This window comes from Cynoglossus semilaevis, chromosome 3 (genome assembly GCF_000523025.1).
Source record: "Cynoglossus semilaevis isolate Cse_v1.0 chromosome 3, Cse_v1.0, whole genome shotgun sequence".
Lineage (NCBI taxonomy): Eukaryota > Metazoa > Chordata > Actinopteri > Pleuronectiformes > Cynoglossidae > Cynoglossus > Cynoglossus semilaevis.
This window is the reverse complement of record NC_024309.1, coordinates 7,550,083-7,574,203: the sequence shown is the minus strand read 5'-3', so window position 1 is coordinate 7,574,203 and position 24,121 is coordinate 7,550,083. Positions and strand designations below refer to the sequence as shown.

General features: G+C 40.0%; 2 protein-coding genes across 3 annotated transcripts in view; one reads left to right on the top strand and one right to left on the bottom strand.

The window, feature by feature from the left end:
- Positions 1-24,121, top strand: part of mkxa (mohawk homeobox a) — a 1,121,182-nt gene that overhangs the window by 450,849 nt on the left and 646,212 nt on the right. The window lies entirely within an intron of this gene.
- prmt6 (protein arginine methyltransferase 6) lies at positions 8,834-10,794 on the bottom strand. The gene has a single exon (XM_008307723.3). It carries the CDS (start codon positions 10,596-10,598, stop codon positions 9,543-9,545), a length of 1,056 nt encoding a protein of 351 aa, XP_008305945.1. The 5' UTR covers positions 10,599-10,794; the 3' UTR covers positions 8,834-9,542.

Below are 24,121 nucleotides of genomic sequence, written 5' to 3'. Positions count from 1 at the left end.
CAAACCTTCAAAAGTTCACGCACCGCGGCGGCCACGGAAAGTGCATTCGCCGAAGCCTCTCACCTTTGTCTCGGGCGTCCTCACGCCGTCGCCGAGCGCCGCTCGTGTAGTCCGCTGTAGCCAAAGCCGTCCGCTTTAAAACGGGACATCTTCGAAGCCAGAGACTCGCCTCGATTAGGAGCGACCCGCCAGCGTCCGTCGCTCCCGGGGACTGAGAGCGAGCTGCCCGGTAACCCACGTAAACGTCACTTGGATAAACAGAGAGGTTTAGAAAAAAAAAAGAAAAAGAAAAAAAATGAGAGGAGAAAAATACAATCCAAGTCGAGTGCTAGGTTTGTAATGAATAAAATGGGGTTTTTCTTTCTATATATATATATATATATATATATATATATTTCTATCTAAAAGGGAGAGATCCACGAGCGGCTGCCTGTAAAGAGGCTCAGAGACGCAGAGTGAGCAGACTGGCTGCTCGCAGACGCACTGTGTGAGGCACTGCCTCTGACAACTGACTTTCACCTTAACTTTATTCCCTCAGATGGATCTGCATGTGAGGCGGCAGCTGACAGTACGCGCAGCCATATGCACAGTGAATCGACTCACATAAATTCAACAGTTTTTTTTTTTGTTTTTTTATTATTTCTCATTATTTTAAGTTTAAAATGAGACTTCACATCCTGATTCATTTCCAGACGGTGTTAACACTGTAAGACAGACCGATAAGGTATTCCGCTTGAATATGTATATATATATTTATATATATATTTATTTATATATGTATATATATGTGTATGTGTATGTCTATATATATTTATATATATATTTATTTATATATGTATATATGTGTATGTGTATGTCTATATATATTTATATATATATTTATTTATATATGTATATATGTGTATGTGTATGTCTATATATATTTATATATATATTTATTTATATATGTATATATGTGTATGTGTATGTCTATATATATTTATATATATATTTATTTATATATGTATATATGTGTATGTGTATGTCTATATATATTTATATATATATTTATTTATATATGTATATATGTGTATGTGTATGTCTATATATATTTATATATATATTTATTTATATATGTATATATGTGTATGTGTATGTCTATATATATTTATATATATATTTATTTATATATGTATATATGTGTATGTGTATGTCTATATATATTTATATATATATTTATTTATATATGTATATATGTGTATGTGTATGTCTATATATATTTATATATATATTTATTTATATATGTATATATGTGTATGTGTATGTCTATATATATTTATATATATATCCCACTCAATTTACTGTCAAGGACTTGGAAGCGCAGAATCGTGGCTTCTTCATTTTCATCTCAGAAGACTCAAAAGTTATCGCCTTAGGTTGTTTTTTTTTTTAAAAAAAACGCAGGGTGGAAACTTCTCTTAGTTAAGCTGCTAGTTTTCCACAGCATAACCCATAATTTTAAATTCCCTCAACAGTGAGATCATTTCTCACATTTGAATTCACAGCCTCGCCAGCGTATATATACCTTTATTTATTCACTCGCATTTTCTGTAGATAATTCGTACGATATCTTTTCGTTCAAGGCATACAAGCACTGGTCCTCGACTTACGTCGGCGTTCCATTCCTACGGCGCGATGTAACTTGATTTTCGTCGTAAGTCAGAACTCGCGTACTTTTCATAAGTAGCTATGTCAGTCAGCTACGCTAGCGCATCATCATCACCTCGGACGTAAAAATCACTAGAGTCCGACTTATGCCCGGGAGCCATAATGTGGGGCAATTAATTCCCATGAGGACAACAGAAAAAAAAAAAAAAAACCAAAAACAAATGTACTAGTTGGCTAGTTTTAACCCTCTAGGTCGGAATGATGAAACAAGACTTTCTTAATACGTTTATCGGAAACGGCGACGTAACCATGAAACGCTGTAGATGGAGGACGCCGCAATCCGAGGACTGTACCATGATTGACTTTAAAGTGCCATTTAATGCCGGTGTGTATCAGCGGTGCTGAAAGTCGCCGTCGCAAAAACTAAGAAAAATAACAGGAACTAATGACAAATACCACAGTACGTGTCTTTAAACACACCACTGGATTCAATACACGTCCCTGTTAGATCGGAGACCAATAATCACAAGGCTCCGATGTCTCACATCCGGCCGTTTGTGTTGCGTGAGTGCTTTTCTGTCTCCGTGTGTGTCGTACCTCCACGACGGTTTGTGGAAATCTGAATTCCGCACATCAATGTCTAGAGAGAGAGAGAGAGAGACGCCAGGAACACATGTATCGGATTTGTATACCAGCTCAAGGGAGGGTGATGTGTACAGCTAGCGGTGTATACGTGTTGGACGAAAAAGGGAGAAGGGGTGAGGTTACATGGGTGAGTCAAAAGGTTCCAAGAGAGAATAACGAAAGGTGTCTGGTTCTAATGACTGAAACACGTCCAGACGTGGCACTCGGGTGACTCCGATGTCCTCTCATTCCCATGGGTGAGTCAAAAGGTTCCAAGAGATTCCGACATGTACCGACAAAAAAAACACATACAATTGTGTTATCCTAATAAACTGCGATATGGAAGTCCAATACGAAAGTCTATATAAAAGGGTCAAATACCCTAACTATAACTTTTATTTAGTCCTGTACTGTATATGTCGTACGATATTTTGAAGTATTAGTATGGACTCCGGTCCCCGGCTCATATTAATCATACATTTATTCAACTCTTTTCACAGACGGCTTAAGCCAGTCCACGACGGTCATCGGTCGATGGCGGGTACGCCACGGAGAGTGTCCAATTAACCTAATCCCTAATCTGCATGCTTTTGGACCATATGGGGGAAAAATAAGACGACTTGGAGAACAACCCCGCCTCTCCGACTCACACACACAGAACATGTAAACTCTATTCAAGTATGTAATAACCCTTGTGTCGTCCTTCGAGGCTAGGTGGTTGATAGCAAACCCGTTGCGAGGACGCTGGTTGTGTGAAGGAAGGACAACGGGAGGGATAAATCAAAATAAGGATTTATACTCTTAAGTTAATGTCTGCGTATATATATATATATATGTATATATAAATATATACATATATATACATATATATATAAAAGCAAGGTTAAAAATTACATAATTTTTGTCTTTTTTTTGTCCTGAGACTTGGATATTTGTACAACAGATTTAAGTCAGCAACAATGTTTTAGAATGTAATTTCTCAAAATTCAACTTGGATTTGGAAAAGGCGAATCAAGAACACACAAAGAACAACTTTTTCTAAATGTTTCCATGCCAAGGCCACCCGAACAGCATTAGCTTCTTAGCTTAGCAAACCCCCAGACAATGCTACAAAATATGTAAAAAAAAACACAACAAAATAATAATCCATTTATTTAGCATGAGAAAATTATTAACAAACGCTACATACGCTAGCTAGCTATACGCAGGCAGAGGCGCTTGATAACTGGTGCAAACCGCCAGGTCTACAAAGATTAGGACACGTAATGACCGAGTCGCAGTGGTCACTGTGGAGGTGCATTCGAGTACCATCAGAAACTTGAGGTATCCAACGACTACCGCAGTCAGTTCTGAGGTTTTTTTTTTTTTTTTTTCTCTGTCTTGTCTGTCTGTCTACTTTCTTTCTTGTGACTCATACTGTTTAGGTTAAATACCTGCCATTGTCTAAAACAGGGGTGTCAAACATAAGGCCCGCGGGCCAAAACTGGCCCACTAGGAGGGTCAATCCGGCCCGCCTGATTAATTTTGTAAGTGAAAAAAAATGAAGAATGAAGCAACACTTCATGTTGGTGATGTTTGGTCAAATTATATTTCTTTAAATATGAATATTATCTAATGTTTTTGCATTTATTTGCATCCGGGACGTATCCATTCTGCGGGTGATTCATATAGCTGTATTTCATTAACTTGGTTGAAACATTGAGTTGATATGGCATCTTAGTAGGGTACTTCCAAAAGAATCAAATCATTTTTTTTTTTTTAACTTTGGACATTGCGTCTTAAGGATTATTAAACCTCCCTCCGTCTGGCACCAACCTCCACTTTAATCCGTTGCCTGCAGATCTCGGCTGCTTATGCATAAGCAATCTCGCCCAAATTGTATTATCATATTTAGTTATAAAACAAAACCCGCAAAGAATTACTTTAGAGAATAATCCAAAAAGTTCATGTTTGAAAATAGATTAGCAGGGAGGAGGAGCGCATGCGATCACAGTGAGTCTGTCGGATTGACAGTTTGGTCACGATCCCAGCGTTCCCCGCCTGCCTTGGGCGTGATGCGAGTTGGGGGTCGTCTCAATCAGGTTAATGTGGTTTTTGAGAATCTTTTTTTTTTTTTTCGAGAGGCATCGTTCAAATTCATCCGTCCTTTTTGTTCGGTGCACTCTCCGTCCATGAGGTCGCAGCGTCGGGCGCCTTCAGCTGGATGCATAAACAATAAACCGTGGCTCGCGGGCAAAAAAAAACACACCCCCCCCCCCCCCCCCCCCCCCCTAAAAAAAAGGGGACTTTTTTTTTTTATTACTGCTGAAAGAAAGTGCCGGAGTTTGCAGTCGGACAGAGTTATTTTGGTTGTTTGCAGTAAACACATAGGTCAGTTCCTGTTGCCAGTGATAATGATGACAAATAGTCCGTCCGGCTGAGCTCTAGAGAAATGAAGTGCTCGTCTCTGGGGGTCGGTCCACAAATTAGCTTTTGTCAATACCGCGTTCCCAATTTGTCCTCACAGGATATGCTGACAGAAATATCGGTTACTGTAACCAAGTGTGGGAATTGAATCCTATTGGCTTATTCCTGGTGTCATTAGCATAGGAGGATGAATGAGAGGCCGTGATTAGACGCTGTGCGCTCTCGCCTTGTTCCTACAGTAACTCTGGGTACAAAAAACATTTTCTACTATTTAACTTTGTAAATGAATTAATATTATCTTACAATGTAGGGACTTATTTTTTATATATATATATAATTGAATGTACCGATAACCCGTTGTTTGGATCGAAATGCTACACATTGAGCAGGTGGGCTCACTGAGCTGCCGTCCTTAAAATGCTAAAACAACTTTAGCACACACATTTTATTCTCTTTTCCATCTGTGACACAGCTGCCAGGAGCAACTAAGGGGGGGGTGTGTGTGTGTCATAAGGAAACATTAGCATGCAGACTAAGAGAAGTTAGGATTGGACTCCGACCTTCCGGTTGAAGGACAACCTGCCTATCTGCCCATCCACACATCCACAAGTTCAATAACCAATGACGGGATATATTTTGTTGCAAATCATATATTAACGTTTTTTTTGGAATATTCCGGGATTTATGAACCCAAAAAATAACCGCGGCTTTTATTATACAAAATCAGGAATTCAGCGGGTCCTCGGTTTACGGCGGCACTCCTTGGTTATGTCAACATCTAACGTAAATTTTTTAAATTAAAAAAGTAAAAACTCGGTGATTAGCTTCGCACGGGATCCAGTTTGAATCGTAGCCGACAAATACGTCACAAGGCGCGGAACGACTACGTGCCATTTGTGTTGTTTTTTTCCGGGAATTTTTTGCCCTTCGTTATGTCTCCCAGGCACAAGTCAGACCCTTCTGATGTTTTTGTGTTCTGGATTACGATGTTCGGCGTGTTAGCGTAGGTGATCGACATAGGTACTCACGAACAACGTGCGAGTTCCGACTTCGCAAAAAATCGAGTTACGTCACACCGTACGAACGGAACGCCGACGTAAGTTGGAGAAACCCTCCGTGTATGTAAATCTGTCCGAAAAAAAAGTGTTAAACCGAGTGATTCCGTGATACTAAAAAAAAAAAATCTGATGATGTGCGATGGCATTAAAAGAATCATCCCAGACTACCTAACATGAAAAGATTCTCTCCGTGCTGTCTATTTGCTGATAGCCTTCGACGTTTCCAGCTGTCACTGCTACTGTGGAGTTCAACACAAATGCAAATGTTGTGACACCAGCTCATAGCTTCCCTGGACTGCAGTGCTGTGCCCGTCTGGCTCCACCGTCTCCCCTCTGAACAATGAGTCTTGAAATGAGCTAGATTAAGAGTATTGTCTATTGATTGGCTCCTAAATTGCTATGCAATACAAGACAAATAATCCTATTTCAAGTTTCAACACTTGTTTCTTAATGGTTTCCAAATCATTCCAGGCAGGAATGGATCACAATTAGTTTAGCGCTCAGCAGCCAGGAGTGGCCGCGCATGCCAAAGTGTGATTCTGGGTCTAACAGTAGCTGCCTGCAGTGCATCTGACATTTTCGATTCTCAGGACACCGTCCTTTGTTCTGCCTGCAGGGCATTTACTTTCAGGCACCTGAAGAAGTCGAGGAGGTTGAGCCACTGCGGCTGCAAGTGCAGAATACATTTTGACTGACATGTGTGTGAATTAATTTTTTTTTTTTCCCTGACACAAAAGTACAAACAAGATGACAACAAAAACAAACTGGAAGGTACCGGCTCTAGCTCTTTTTCCATAACAGGATTTGACATGATGTGGTGACAGGTTGCCTTCTTAACTACAGTATGTTCAACACAGACTGTGATAGACATAACACCTCGACGGGGGAATCTGAGAGAAATAGAAAAAAAAAATAATAACAACAGGAGAAGCAGAGTATAAATACTTCTTCCTTATTTTTTTTATTTATTTTTCATGTTTTTTCCATGTCCATGTTCAGTCGCGTATAAATACTTCTTCCTTATTTTTTTTTATTTATTTTTACCATGTTCAGTCGTAGCTAAACCAAACTTGCACTTGTGAAGAGACAGATGTTGCCCTCATATCTTTAGATTTACTGTAGTGTGCTCATTTACAGGACATTTGCTGTGAAACAAGAGACTAAAATATACGCGGAAGGTCAACAAGAAGCAAAAAAAAACAAGCACCGCGTCTTTGCGAATGGGGAAAATACCACAGAATCAAACGGTAGCCGTCGTTGGAGGAACTGCAGTATTTCCACCGGAGCACAAAGGACAGTGTGTTTTTAACGCTGCATTTTTTAAATTTCATTTGGAGTATATATACTTTAAAAGTAACAGGTTTTACTTCTCTCAAATTTTGAATATATATATATGTTAACAATATATGTTTATATTGTTTAAATTACTCCAAAGGGCATTTGAAGGGCCACGAGAGTAGCTTAGGACAACACCAAATTGATCAAAAAAAAAATATAAAATATGAAAATATATTAAACCAATATATAAACATGTATGCATACATATATTTATACATACATGTACGTAAATATACATTTAAACATATAAATATATATATACATATATTTATACACACACATACATGCATATAAATGTTTAAATATACAAATATATATACATATATTTATACATACACATACATGTGCATAAATATATATTTAAATATATAAATATATATACATATATTTATACATACACATGCATGATAATAAATATATATTTAAATATATATATATATATATGTGCATGGCGTCATGAAACTGAGCCGAGGCTGCTGGGAAATTAAGTGAGTGAAATTATATATTTTTAATCCAAGGCCTGTTTCTGTCAACGTGAGCATGTTCTCGTTGTAAGCGAAAACAATGAGACCATTCAGATCACAACACCGCAGCCTGCTGCCTGACAACAGCTGGGCCGCGTCAATATAGCGTTCTAATTCTCATCTGAATGCAGCGTTTTAATCAGATTCAAAACAATACGCATGAAAAGATTGATCAGAGAGTTAGACGTCCCAGCTCTGCCGAGCTTCTTTTTTTTTTTGGTAAGACAGCTTGTGTGTCTCAGTCTGTATACGCACTTATACCCATTACACTAACGCGACGAGTATTCGCTCAATTGACACTCATGGATGGCATTCAAAATCATATTTATCAGTGGTTCTCAACCATGGGGGTGCAGCCCACAGTTGGATCGCAAGCGCCTCCGAGAGGGCCTAAAAAACCCGCAGTTTAGGAAAACTGGGCGCCACAAGCACCGTGAGAATGTATCGCTAATGAATACTAGACATTCCAGATATTACATTTTTTATCAGACACACAGTTGTTGCAATACAGCTTTGCACCTACGTGGCAGTAATGAGGCAGTCAAACCCAAAAAACATAGGGAGAAACTTTGCAGGCCACCAGCCAGGTAAAAGATACAGAGATTTTTAAATTTTTTTTAAAATTAGCTTAGAAATTTTATGGCGCAAGAACTTGGCTGAAGTTTTTGGGTACGAATAGCAGCAACACGAAACGAAACGGGCATCTCGGAAACCAAAAACCTTTTGCTAAGCCAGTGGACGCGTAAATATCTATATGACAATCATATCATGCCATTTATTGGACAAGGTTTTTGTTTATTAAATTCAGTGTTAATATTTGGACCTCTTAACACCCATTCTAAAGCGTCCACTCAGATAAATGCATCGGCTTTGATCGGTTTGATAACATATGAGGTGGAAATTACAAACAAACAAACAAACAAACAAACAAACAAACAAACAGTCTAAAACAGCTTGAAAAAAAATCTTTATTTTACAAAATAACAAAGCGTTTTTTTCCCTTTCTTCCCTTTCTAATTCTTTTATTTTGGGGACTATAAGTTTAGGCAGCGTTTCCTTCTTCGGGGGTTCCTTTGCAAGTCCCAATCTGATTCTTTGCCTCATTTATAGAATATTATTGAATGTTCAATACTTCAGTAATATTCAAATGTTTTCATTTAACACTGGTTTAACGGGTTGGAAATGTTCTTTTTTTTTTTTAAACACTGGTTTAACGGGTTGGAAATGTTTTTTTTTAATGTAACAGGACTCAAATCTTTGACGAAGACAAAATGAACATTATATCTCAGGGAAACATAATTTGCTTGTTAAAATGAAAAGAACTACGATTTAACCGAGCGTTTCTTGTCAAAAAGCTACGTGTATGCTTTTATTTTGAAGTAGTGCGAGTAGAGCGGTCATTTGGCTGATGAGGTTCGAGTAGGCAAAATAATATTTAATGATTATTATTATTATTAACAATAAAATAATAGTACTAATAATAATATCCATATTATTCACATTCGGAGAGTTCTGAGTCTTTGAAATGCAATGTGTATTTATATATATAAAAAAACAAACGGATTCTTCAAATATATTGGACGGCAGTCAAAGTTTGTTAATACTGCGGCAGCATCAGGGAAGTCTTTCATTTTCAGAATGAAAAATGTCACCCAAAATGAACAATATACACCATCAGAGATGACAGATTGGTTAAGGAGCTGTAAAAAAAAAAAAAAAAAAAAAAAAAAAGTTTGTAGTTTTAGACTTTTTCCACATGCTCTGCAATTTTCTCTCTCTCTTTTCTTACTCCTTACTTACTAATCTGCTCTCTGCCTAATTAATCATAGATGCAATTAATTAGGCTAAAAATTAAATTGACACCCCTGCATGATGCAAAAAAAAAAAAAAGAAAAAAAAAAAAGGTCAAATCCTCGGTACTACTACTACTATTTGGTCCTTGGTGTTAGGACTGAGGACCGGAGCTCCAATCAGGGATGGAGAAAGTTTTTTTCTCTTTTTCCTGGTCCCCTATGGTGTAGTCCACACTGATGCATATGTGTCTGGCGCTGTCCTCCGAGGGAAACATGTTGACCTCACCGGAAACCACCGTGTCCTGCTCCACATCCACCCGTGCGTCCAGGTACAACATCGCCTGCTTCCAGTGCGTGTCCGGCTGGAAAGGGGACGTGGAGAGGACGATGGTCTTCGGTTTGTCCGGACACGGGAACGTCACGGTGAAGAAGAGGCAGAACGCACTCACGGCCGCGGAACCGAACGCCTGACACTTGAATTGACCCTTGACCGAGCGCAGATCCTCCGCGGTCACCGAGTGCAGGTCCAGCTCTGCGAAACGGGCCGGATGGGAGAGGACGTCCTCGGCCGATACAAAGTTCACGGTGATCTCAGAGTTCATGATGCACCTCTGGGCGAAATCGGTCATGCAGGACATGTCCACGCCGTACTGGTCCTTGACCGTGTACCAGAAGCGGAGGCGGTCCTCGATCATCGGGTCGCTGATCGGAGCGATGTAGAGCTCGGCTTTGTTTGGTAGAATAAGGCCGCCCGGCTTCAGCCACTTGTCCCGGGCGTACAACACCGAGTTGAGCATGGATTCGTGCAGGAGCGCGTAGCCCATCCACTCACTCACGATCACATCCACTTTCTCCGGTAGGTCCACGGTCTCCACCGTGCCGCGAATCACCTCTATGCGGTCCTGTAGGTTGTTCTGTATGGCTATATTCACCGCCTGCTCGGCGATGGAGCAGGCCTCCACCGCGAACACCTTCCTGGCTCCTGCCTGAGCACAGAACACGCTTAAAACGCCGGTTCCTGCGCCTACGTCGAGGACGACTTTCCCCCGAATTAGCTCGCTGTTACGCATGATAGCCGTTCGGTACGTGTTGGTTCGGACGTAGTCCGCAATCATCTCTTCGTGTATCGTCACATCTGTGTAGCTGTCAAAATAAAGAGCATCCTGGTGCGTTTTATCTAATTTTCTCTTCTTCACAACATGAGACATCTTCACAGAGGAGCCTAGTGTTTGGTTTAATGGCGCTCCTTCCGCCCGTCCCTCACTCTGGATCTTGTAGTTTCTGAAGGCGAACTCTTTGTTAGAGGCGCAACAGGAAGGACTACAAGACCCACAAACGAGAGCGCAGCGGTAGCACAGTTGTGTTCAGCGTCAAGAGTAAGGTCGTAAATTTCAACTTTCCTCTCCGTGAAGGCCCCATTCTGGATACGTATACGAGTATTTTTTGTTTATTATTATTATTATTTAAGGAAAACTCTAAATGAGAAATAGAATTTTTTTAATTTATGTAAACAAAGGTATTGTATTTTCATAGACATAGACAGTTAAATATTTTAGGAAGAAATATCCAGTGCTAAACAAACTACATTGTGTACATTGGGGCTGAAAATGGCCACTTGAATGGGTGTTGCATGCTAACGGAGTTAGCAACTATTCAAAAGAGCTTGTTTGAGAAAAGAGAAGACAAAGTAAAAAAATGCTGTGGACGAATGAGTCTTCAAGTTTTATGTACTAAAAATAAAGCTATCAACTAGCCTTACCTCCTATGTCCATCCTTCCATTGTTTCCCGCTCTTTTTTTTCTTTTTTTTCTTCTTTTTTTTTGGTCAATTTCCATTGTCTAATCAACCTAGTCTCCTCTCTCTTTGGACTGTGGGAGGACGGAGTTCCCGCAAACTCAAAATAAATAAATAAAAACATTGCTTAACGATTTTGGGAGGACAACAAGGTTCTCATTTTAAATTTCTTTCCTTTTTTTTTTTTTTTTAAATCCACCTTTTTCTAAAAAATCATTAAGCAGCTATTTTAAAGATCTTATGGCGCAATTGGAGTACATCTGACCCCAGATCAGAAGGTTGGTTGTTCAAATTGTGTAGGGGGCAAGTCTCTAAAACCTGAGAATAAGATTCATATTTTTCTCTTTTTTTTAACCCAATACTAATAAAACATTAAAAAATAAATGTTAACATTGCCAACTGAAATGTAAACAAATTATTTAAAAATTAAAATATTACCATTTTTGTGTTTTAAAAGGCAGAGAACACATTTTGTTCCCTGTTGTTCGAGATTGAAAATGTCCGTACTAATTCATCAGCAGCAGCTTAGCAATTACTTCATTGAGTCATACATTACACGATTATTCTCCTCCTTCTGCATTATATTTTCTACAAAGTCTCTGCAGGGTGTTTGAGAAATTTGAAAAACCAGTTAAGGCAAATCATTATTCGAAATTACTTTTTTCTTTTTTTGTTTTTTTTGTTTTTTTGATAATTGTTAAAAAGATCCATCAGTTAACTGTACGAGCGAACAGAGAGAATGCAGCAAACCCTATGGTTTACCTCTGTTGAAGGGGCGCTGCGGCCCCTTAGGGACGCTCTGACGTTTTGTGCTCGAGAACTTCGGCCCAAAGATTCTGGGCAAATGAGCTGGAGTTGTATCTCATTTCCCCGAGACCGAGGCAAAGGTTTGAGAGCAGAAAAGCAACAATGCATCTGGGTAGTTTGTTGTTTACAGAACTTTTTTTTTTTTTATACCGGAAAGAGAACACAATTCAAACAGAAGATGTCTGTACTGTACTGTACTTTAGTGCACAGTGTGACTAAAAGGACACTTTTAGCACCAAATAATTACCTCTTAGTATTTTAAGGGGGGAAATGAGTTTAGTTTACCCTATACCAAATATTATTATTTTACAATGACCCTTACATGATGTTTTCTCCACCAGCAATTTGTGATGTCAAAATGATGTCAGAGGTCAAATATTGTACCACTTCAACCACTATCACTACTATGGATGAAAACTGGATACAAAAGTTATTTGGTCAAAAGCAAAATGTATCTAAAACAATGGAGAAAATTGCCGAAGTCAGCAATTACTTGTCTAGGATGAACAACAACTGGATGCATTTACAAATATTGCCGTAGGACATAGCTATCATAGTTATTGGCATGCTCAGGATTTGTGGTCTTTTTTTTTTCTTATTTATGACAGGGCTAAAGTCGAGGCAAGAGCGAAGTCGGAGCATGTCCGTGTGATTTTTGTGCCAGCTGCCTCTTTGTGGCTGAAACCTGTCGAGTGAATGCGGAGAGATGGGCCAGAAAGATCGAGAGGTTGGGGTTGGTCAAGCGTGGCAGGTTAGCGAAAAGAGCCTTTCACTTCGGGACAATAAGTGTTGTCGTGGCGTAGAAATCGATAAAAGTCTTTCTTTTCCGTCTGTCCCCCCCGCCCCCTCTCGCTCTCTCTCTCAGACGACGTGAAACAACAGCGAGTGAAATTAACAGGGACGGGAGGGCTAAACAGTAAACGGTAAGAAAGTCAGCCTTAAGATGCACCTGTGGACAACGTGGGGACTCTTTGCACCGGAGGCCCAACAGCAGCTGTTCTTTATCGGTACAGCCAGGTGCTGTCAGCGTGGTCAGCCTCGGGGGGGAACCGCCTGTGTCCTGTCAGTGACAGGCGACTTCCTCACATAAAGCAAACCCCTTCGATATTTTCCGTATATACACACACGCACACAAACCTAAAGAAATGCCAGCGACGTATTTTGCCAACATACATATATGTCATAAACTGACCGTGTCCATTTATAAACTGGCACCTTCCCTTTTAGATCCGGTGTCATGATCACCACTCGGAGGCGTAGGCAGAATGCAGAGCAGCGAATTCCAAGGTGCAGTGGTTTTGTATCGATCGTTGACAGGGATCAATAGCCCCCTACTTTGATATCTCTCTCCCCGAGAAAGACCTGGCATCTGTGAATGTCATAACATATTTTCATTCTCTCTTTTTCTCGCTCCCTTATTCGTCATCTTCCTCAAGACAAACACGATTCATCCAATCAAACAAACAAACAAACAAACAAAAAAAAAGATTCTGAGAAGCTCTGATTTTGTTTCCTGCTCTGACCTCTGTAATAACGGAAATATGACATGTCAGCTCCGCATTGTTAAAGTTGTAAGAAGGGTCACAGCTACAAGTCCAGTTGTGTTTTACTGCACGGGTTCCCGACCCCTGGTTCGGGGATCGGTGCCGGTCCATAGAACATTTGGAAACGGTCCGCAGTAGGAGTTTTACTAATTTACGTCATTAAAAAAATAACGTTATAAGCCTTTAGTTTAATCTGGCAATGGTATTACCAGTACGCAGTACATTACGCAGTAACGGCTGATACCGGCCAATCGATCATTGGAACAAAAAAGGTTGGGGACCGGTGTTTTACTGCACAAATTAAGGTATTGACAAAAAAAAAAAAACGATTCATCAACGCGTCAACGTGTGCAGAGGTGTTAACGTTCCCGGTGATGACTCGAAAGGTCAAAAGTGTTTTGTCTTTGTCTGCCAACGCACTCTTTAACTCCGATTGGCTTACGCCGATATGTCAACGATCATCAACTTCACCAGCAGTCATAATCGCTTTAAAAGCAGCCGTCAAATGCGTCTGCGCGGAAGGAGCATTTAAAAAAGAACACCCGTTCACGAAGCCATGAGTAAAAAAAGTGAAATATGATCATGTGATCATGGAGTTGACAGATAACCTGACGGCTACGTTCTCTCCGTTAGCAAAAGCTACAAAAGGAAATGAACGGGGGAGTTTGACGGACGTGTGTGTCCGCGCAGTTCCTCCTCTGTCAATGCGATGACGTCATTTAATTAGTCGTTGACTTGCCTTCGACTTTATCGTCAGATCAGTCGATGTGAGGAAAAAAAAAAAAAAATCACCTGTGGGCGTACACACACATCCGCAAGCACTCGCACACTCCAACCAATCAACTCATTGGATCTTGGCTCGTCGATTCAATAATTGCATTCCTTCCCCTGCAGACTCCCTTTCTCTGTATCACTGTAGTTACACCTCCATTATATCCAAATATTGAGTACAACCTACATAAGGAGATAAACGCTTAAATATGGCGCTACGGCTAACAACGAATTAGCTCTTCCAAAGTCCAACCCTGCCAAAAAGGGTCAACGACTACTCAAAGCACGGTGAAAAAAATAAGCAGGTATTTCTAAAATCAAGTTCCCTAAGAATCCATTTCACATGTGAACAATTCATGATCGACTCAGATATGACCTTTTCTGCGCAGGTTTCTGTCATTAATGTCAACTATTTTCTCAGGAGTCACGGTGATGTCTGATCAGTTTCAAATGCCGATTGCAGACCACCGACAAATCAATCTCGCCTCTGTTTTTTTTTCTTCTTTTTTTTCTGTGATGCAAGCACGCGACACAAACAGAAGAAGAGTGAAAACACGACAGAAATGCAAAGAGCGCTAGGATCAATATTTTCCAGGGGAATGACATTTCGTATGATGCCTCGTGAGGCTTTTAGACGTTTTTAATATGATAGAAACAACAGAGCCTTGCTATATAAAACACACTCATGGTGAACCACAAATATGATATACAATGTGTGTGTGAGAGTGTGTGTGTGTGTGTGTGTGTGGCTTCTGAAAGTGATCAAAAAGTTGACACTTGCTTTTCTTTTAATTTGGTTATATTATCATTAGACTTCTGCCTTTTCCCTGCAATACCCACGTTTCCCCAATAGGTGGCGTAGAAAATTTTAGCCTTTATGCATGACTTTTACGTAGCATTTATCTAAGTTCCCACAAACGCACACATCTATCTGCTCCTGACCCGGGCCCCCTGTTCAATTTTAGGACAAACCCGTGTGGCCCGCGAGTCAAAAAGTTTGCCCACGCCAGTTCCGAACCAATTCATCAAGAATAATTTATTTGAAAGTATCGTCACCTGCCATTGTTCGGACCATTATTTATTTACTGCCTCTGAGAAAAGCTTCCGACGGAGCAAATAGACCGAATGGTACCATAAACAGCCGACGGGATTAGAAGAATAGACGTGGAGTGATCATAAAAAACATCAACATGCATCACTCACAACAGGAGCCAGGAGCCACGTTTACTGCTTGCGCAACACTCCGGCTAACTTTTTAAGTTTTTTTTTTTTTTTTTTTTTTAATCGAAAACAACTTCTTGCTTCAAACGTTCAGTCATTTCGTTTCACTGCGATCATGCAAGGTCACAAAGGGGTCGGGCGGCTGCGCTGCGAACTTCATTTGTGTTCCAGTTTCCTTCAGTGAATAGACTGAGACGACTGCCTGAATTTCCGAGGCGATGAGATCCTCCGGTCTTGTTCTCTGCACTGACCTTGGGCGCTACAAAGTAAAAATCGATGCTCTTTCAGAGGGACACAAGACTGTATTCACTTTCTGTTAAAGTACTGATCTCCCACAGAGGACAAGACAGGGGGGAAGAAGAAACTCTCAGTGTTGGTGAGTGCATGTCAGTGGTGGGTCTGTCTGAACAGGCAGACATAGTCACAGGTATTGACATTGAAGAAGACGGTCGTAGTCAGGCCGCGCTTTACTCTTTTTTTTCCCGCCCGCAGCAAACTTGCTGCCTCGGCCTGCGGAAGAAGTGAAAACCAACGCACTTCAAAACACAAACAGTGGCAAATTGTTGAATATAATGACTGTTGTTTGTTTGTTTCTGTTCACTGTAAACCGGCCCGCAGCAAACTTGCTGCCTCGGCCTCCGGAAGAAGTGAAAAGCTACGCACTTCAAAACACAAACAGTCGAAAATTGTCGAATATAATGACTGTTGTTGTTTGTTTCTGTTCACAGTAAACCAATAAATCTACAGTCAACTGCCTGTCAGTCTGCAGAGTGATGGATCGCGGCTTTAAAGGAGTATAATTGTAACAGGATATGGTTAAAAAAGAAAAAAAAAAGAGCAAAAAGTGAGAGGAAAGGTAGCTATATGCTAAAAATGTATTATATATTAGGTCAGGCGTGGGCTACTCTTTGACTCACGGGCCACAATGGGTCCTAAAATTTGACGAGGGGGCCGGGTCATTCGAAAAATTCGGATTTAGTGGGCGTCTTTTTAGACGTCTGCTGAAAAACTAACAGATATAAGCGTGTACTGTATGTAATGTAAAGACGAATCTCGGTCCATGTTTAGGCTTCAGGGTTAAATCTCTCTTTTATATGTAAGTCTGTAAGACTGACTTTTTGGACTGCGTGATGCAGTGCCATAAGAGACCACTGGGGGGGGGGTGAAAAAAAAAAGCAGTGTTGCTGTACGTTAAAACTTTCTAAATATGATTTAATATTGCCTCACATTGCAGTGTGATGGATGCGGCATTAAATATCCAGGTGTATGAATATGATTTGTAACACCATAATTACCTCGGAAACCATTGCTAATTCATCACTACTCGTGCTATCGAGCGTAGCAAGAGAATCAGATCTGCTCCAACCCCAACTACCGGGCTGTCAGAAGTCGACTGCCCGGAGTTCACGTTAGAGTCACTGAATCCAGTCTTTTTGTGCGTGAAGAAGCTGCTCCTCACTTTAAGTTGGAGCTTTTTAAAAGTTGGGGGATTTAGTGAGCCATGACTCTTCATTTTGTTTTGTGTTCACGGCCAATGACATCATATATCTGGAGCGGGGCTCTGCCGAAATACCTCCATTCTGACCCCTAATTGGCGACGCTAGTAGAAGCCAGAAGGGAACATTACACTGCATTTCTAAATGGCTACTTTGGGCCAGTGCACAGGACATTTAGTTAAAGTTGGTCATTCTCCGTCCCCGGAGAGCGGGTAAAGAGTTCGCTACAAGGCCCGAAAGAAAGTGGAAAGACGTACAACGCGCCGGCGGACGTGAGGATTCTGCGGCGCGGTCCCTGGACGCAGTCAGGATGGCAGGCTGCACAGCATGAAGCTAAGTAATGCCCCACTGCTTCTGGCTAATAAGCTGTAAATAATCTGCTCGGCTCTGTTCCTCTCTTTTTCTCTGTTCTTTCGAGCATAATAAGAAAACACTCAGCTGGATGAAGCTCTTTCTAACTACATGGGGAATGGGTCCCCTCTGAAGCATCTCCTGGTTTTTTTTTTTTTTTTTTGCCGGATTACCTTGGCATAACGTGGAGGTAGAATACAGACGTCGGGACTTCGGCACACCCAAAGTGACCCTTTGTTTTTGAAAGTAATCGATATGCACCCGAGCTGACATTCTCTTTTACAAACACTGGAGCAGCAGGTGTGTACGGGGGGACGCGTGGGGAGACGGGCGAGGGGTGTCAGTCTAGGATGTGGTATTTGGAATTGTGACATTTGGACACTCGGAATCATCAGTCACTATAAAACGAATAGTTTTGGAGCCAATGATACAAATATATGTACGGACGTATATATATATTTAAATATATAGAGTATATATGTACATACACTATATATATACTTACATATTATGTATATGTACAGCACATATATAAATATATACATATATACAAGTTTTTCTTGATTCATATACATATATATACTTCAAACATAAACACACCTGTATATATTTAACATATATAAATATATAAATATATACGTTATATATACGTTTTTCTTGATTCATATACATATATACTTCAAACATAAACACACGTGTATATATTTGAATATATATTTATGGAGTACATATGTACACACACTATAGATATTTTTATACACGGTGTGTACTGTATGTATACATAAACATTATATGTATATGTACAGCACATATATTAATATATATATATACGTGTTTTTCTTGATTCACATACATATATATACAGTACACACACATTTCAAACATATAAACACATGTAAATATGTCTAAATATATATTTAGAGTATAAATGTACACACACTATATATATGTATTTATACACAGTGTATATGCATACACAAACATTATATGTATATGTACTGTACATATATAAATATACACACGTTTTTCTTGATTCATATACATATACGCACACACACTATGTATATATATTTAAATATATATTTATAGTGTGTATGTACACACTATATATATAGTGTATAAACCAACATTATACGTATATGTACAGTATATATATATATATAAATATATACACATACATATATGCATATACAACATTTCTTTTCATGTCGCATTTCTTTTTAAAATTTATGAAAATATATTATCCTTTCCTAAAAGATCAAATGACTGTATTTCAGAAAAGAACGCTGCTTGTTATCCAACTACAAAACTGATCTTCAAGCCAGACTCGGAGAGTTTTACCCGCTGTAGTGAAGGCTCCATTGTCAGAGGAGGTTCGTCTACACTTAAGATCTGTTACGGGACAATAATTGTTACTTTTTTAACTCCAGAAGTGCTGCGGTGTGCACAAACGGTATGTGTTTATGATGGCTCAGAAAAGGTCCTGAGGGCGTGCTGGTAGACCGGTGTGTGTGATTTTGTAAGAAATATTAAAAAGGCTCCCCTTAAAGCACTCGCAGTTTTTGAATACAGTGGTAAGACTGGCGCAGAACCCTCGGAATTTCATTTTCAAACTCCAGGGTCACACATGCAGCCGTCAGCATCGGCGTTTATAAAGACACCATGCCATCAGCGCCACAACCTTAAATACATAGTGATGATTAAGCAGCCTGAGCTTTGGCCTGTTTCGGAAGAAAAAAAAACAACCTTCATTTAAATAAGAAAGCTTGTTTGTTTTTTTTTTAACATACAGCACTTTTGCTAAAATCCTAAATAAAAATGAAGCATCTCTGGTGAAAATTTGAAATTCAAAGTACGGCATTAAACTGTTACCGTAGGGTTTTTTTTAGCGTTGGTAAAAAAATACTGCTCGCCTCAAAAATCAGTGAAAAATTGTAAAATGAATATTATAATATCAAATGTATATCACATATATACCTATCTTGACGATATTTTTGTAATTTACACAAAATATATTTTTATTGATTTGACATCTTTCAGTTGCCAGATGTTTAGAGAAGTCAACAGACATGAATTATACAACCGGATAGCGTGTTTTGCGGAGACGACGCATCAATAATTTAAGGCCAAACAAATTGTCTTAATCCGTCATACACTTTAGCGCCTCCCCTCCGATCAACCTTCACATCGTCCACCGGCCGCAGCTCAACGCTGACCCAATATTTAAGCTCTCATCTACCGCTTTCCTCGATGCATTTTCTTCATATTTCGACTATTAGTTGACTATTCTGCTAGCCCTCAACTTTCCCTCCAAGTCTCAGCCACGGAGGCTCCGCGATTTAACGTCTGGTGACCCTGCAAATGTCTAACTATACAGTAGGTTCCCATGTAAACAAAAAAAATAGCGTAGCTAGCTGCACATCACAGTGCGTCGCTGTTAGCGTGATCTGCCGATGACACTGGTCGTTCTTTCGCCGCTATCGTCTCCTTGTTGAAGCCGCGTACACGCAGGTGAATTTAAGAATATATAATGCTTCTGTGTACATGATCAGATATTGTATTCATCGAATTATTCAGCGCACTGGGTTATTTTCCATCTTCCTCGGTGTGTGACAGATTCATGAATGCTTGATAACTCATTGAATAAAGGCATGGCCTTTGCGTAGCCCACATAATGAGAGCTAACTAACAAGTAAATGAATTGAAGGCTCTAATGAATCCCCTCTCTGAAAAGGACCCAGCAGGTCTGCAGTGTCTGTGACAATGGGAATAAATTTGCCAGTCGCGACCTTTTCAGCTCTCCGTCATATTTTTTTTAAGCGATAGCGCGAACAAGACCTTTTCTGCGGAAGATTGCAGAAACTGTTGTCGGAAAATTAAAATACAACTACCAATCAAAGATATCACCGTTTTTAACTCATGTTGAAAAAAAAAAATTCTTGGATTGCATTCTCCCTACTCCAGTGGTATTGAACGGATGACACAAAGGAACTCAAATAAAAAAAAAAAAAAAAAGGGTTTCACTGCTAATTAGAAGTGTGCGGAACAGAGGAGGGAAGGTTAATGAGAGACGCCCATTAAACCGCCTGACAACAAACTACAGACAATCCAGTCCGTGCACAGTTCACTGCACTGTTTCCTTTTTCCTGTCCTGGTGACCACGTCTGCTATTCTTCAAGGTGACTAATTCAATTTACCTAACTGACCTTTGCCAGACCTGTTTTGATGGCAACGATTTCCTGTCCCTCTGCCTCGGCAGCCACAGCAAACAGAGCAAGCGCAGTGCTCTGGATTATGTTTCCGCACATCAAACGTGACATGTGAAACGAGATGTAAAGAGTCAGCGAGGGTCACGAAGAACTGACATCGCGTGGAGCCGCGCGTTCTGACTCGCGCAGTTCGCTGGAAAACGTTTTTGGTTTTTTTTGTTTGTTTGTTTTCATGAAGATTAAGATTCCATCTCAAGCATCAAACTCCAGCATCAAAACAGCCACACCAGGCAGTAAGTAGTAATACTTAATAATAATATAATAATATAATAATATTGTTGAGGAAACTCAAGTTAAATGGCAATAAAAAAAACCCACCGACTCTATGAAGCGCTTTTTTTTCTTTCTTGTTTTTTTAGGGTTGTAAAAACGAATACTACGTGAAGAATATCTCGTCGGGTATTTTACTACTAAAAACTATAGCTCGGGATGTTTGACTGGTTGGGACTGCAGCGTAGCATCTTTCAAGGAAGTGTGTGCCGTTTGCCTGCAGAAGAGCTCAAAATATCCTTGCAAGTGTAATGCAATTTGAACACCCGTAGTAACTGGAAGTCAGTGTGCATTTCTAACGTAAAGAAATTCGATTTGATTTGTATTATATTTCAGTAAATTCTAGTTTATACGTGCAGCAGAGTGCAATTAAAAATATATATTTTGATTAAATTCATATTTGTGAAAATAAAAAAAAAACGCAATAAAACGAAAACCATCTCTTTGACAAGAGGTTCAGATTTTTTTTTTCTTTTTACCCCATGTCCTCCAACAGTGTGTTAATAAGAAAAGGAAATGTCAACTCACGGCTTTTTTTTTTCCTTCTTCAACTTTCACCGAGGCAGACTCCCGTTAACCGTACACTCCCGTGAACTCCCCATGGGAAAGAAGTCTTTAAAAGGCCTGTCTTTGTCGATGACCTGCGCTGCAAGAGAGCAATTCTTCATGTTAGCATTTTTAAAAAAAATTGTGGGAGTTTCATATCTGGCAGCTTTCGCTGTAGATGTGGACACACATCCTTAATTTATCTCCATCTGTCAATGGTTTAAACCGAGAGCAGATGGAAGTTATTATGCAATGTAAACTTGCATGAAGCTAAATGTGACGAAATAGTTTAACTTGACTGTATTAAAGATCTACATTATCAGTTTTCTAAAGTTCGCTGACATTTAAAAGGAGGCGAGTGATCATCTCACAAAAGAGTCCCGAGTGAACTTAAAGAAAGTCAATAATTATATACCTCAGTGTGTGCCAACCTTTGTCAACCTCGGCACATATTTCGCATTAGAGAAATCCCACGGCGACCTTCCAAGACAAAAAAATGTCAGAGAAATATAAATAATGATCGACTAGTTTATTCACAAATCTGGGCCTGTTCGGTCGAACACAACGCTGACGGATGTGCAGGGATTGAAGAAAGACGACCCAGAATTTGTTTTCTCTCCGTTTCGTAGGGTTCAAACCCCATCTGCTGCCACTTGGTGGAAGAGTTTATAATTGTTTTTGTGTTTTCACCGAAGCATAGATGAACGGAGACTAATTTGTTACAGTAAATAAATAATAATTTTGAGACCAATTAAGTGAGTCATGACTCTGATTAATCACAATTACTCTACAGCATTGTTTCCCCAAGACTGGGTCGCGACCCTTGGGTGGTTTTTTTTTGGGGTCGTCTCGCATCATGTTTTTCAGGAGTTATTATGAATAATGTCTATTGAATTGGGTCGCGAAGGGTTGTGACATTTACAATATGGGTCCCCAGAAAAAAAAAGTTCGGGAAACACTGGTCTACAGCTACGGTGTGATTAATTAGCTTTTGTAATTTAGTGTGAGAGCCCTAGTTTTTGCATCATGTGACATGCATCTTGCTACTGGATTCTAAACATTGTATATCAATGTCCAACTACTCATTCCCATGGTTTTTGAACAGGATATAACCTGGAAGTGACAGCGCAAAAGAGACATCGCGATAGGCTTCTATTCATGGACCCAGCTCCGACCTAATACAAAATACACTTATAAATTATGAATACTCCTTTAAATTTGTCTTTTATCCCGATAGGTAATAAGACGTCTGCAGTTTGTGGCAACAAATCAGTTCTTTAAAGTCACACGAAGGCAACGTTTTTCTGTTTTTTTTTTTTTGCCTTCAGAGGTGAGGAACAGCCACCTAGCAACAATTTTTTTTCCAAGTCACAGCTCGGCAGACCATTAGGTCACTGTGCATGACAAGACAAGAAGTCTCTGGACACCTGGCACCCAGAGAGAGCAAGCTTTACCAGACTGCTTACCAGCATATTTAAAAATTTGATGCAGCAGCACTTGCATTTTTTATTATTGACGTACAGTAGATCCACTCCAGTGCTCTGATGGATGGCCTTTACTAAGAGCATTAGTAATACTTTCTGTCACAACCCTGAATGGGAATAGGTTGTGGAAGACTAATGAATTAAAGCAGCTGTTGATAAACCTGCACAATTCGGAGGTGAATAATAAACACGGCCTCACTAACCAGATGCACGCGGCCAGGTATTACCCTGCGGGCCCGCAGTCTGTCTCCTGCTTTTGTGACTTCGATGAAGATTTAGTACATCATTTATCCCCTAATCATGAGATTGGTTTCACCTGTGGCTACAGTGTTATCTCTGCATATTATTACCAAACGTAAAAAGCGGAAAGGCAGATATTTCATTAAAATCACATTGATTTATTACTTAGCGTGGCCATCCAAAAAAAATAACACAACCTGTTATAGCTTGAGAATTTGCAAAGAAATGTGTGGAAGTACTGTTTATCGCTAATGACAGAATTCAGGCTCCATCGCCGCATTCAGCCGTCACTGTCATGGATCTTGACGTCTCATTTAAAATCGTATGATTTCAGCTCAGACGGGCTGTTCCTGCAGCCCTTTCTTAAAAAAAAACTAAACTCCTCACTCACTCGTCTGAGAAAGCGAGCTGGAAGAAGAGCGCCGGAGTTTCTCACTCTCGCAGTCTAAGTGTCAGCCTGCAGCTTATTAAAGCACTGTCAGACTGAAGGTTTCAGCCGCAGAGCTCACGCCATCATTAGCTGCCTCCGGCAGAGCAAACGTCTTCAACCGCTGGCTACCAGAACATCAGGTGATTTAATATAGCCAGAAGAACATGATCCATATGGATAAATCCCCGCACCCCTGCAAACATGGCTTTTCAGGTTTCTTTATGTCCCCCCGTTCTCAATTCACTCAATCTGCGAGGGAACGTAAGTCGTGGATGGACAAACACGGGATTTGCTTTGGTACAGCGTAGTAAGTTGTAAAAAATGTTTTTGGGTAACTTGTTATTTTAGTGCTTACATGGCAATGATATGACAATATCGCTGGTTCAGCCTCGCGATTCGACGAGTATTGGGGCGGAGAACTGCGCTAGCCGGCCTAGCCTCTCCGTAACCTTTCAACTGCAACCTCTTACCCAAGTCACCCCTGCTCAACGCCACACAATAACAACAA

What these genes read in the sequence shown, in the direction of transcription:
- prmt6 (XM_008307723.3), bottom strand. Translation starts at nt 10,598, where the DNA reads ATGTCTCATGTTGTGAAGAAGAGAAAATTAGATAAAACGCACCAGGAT.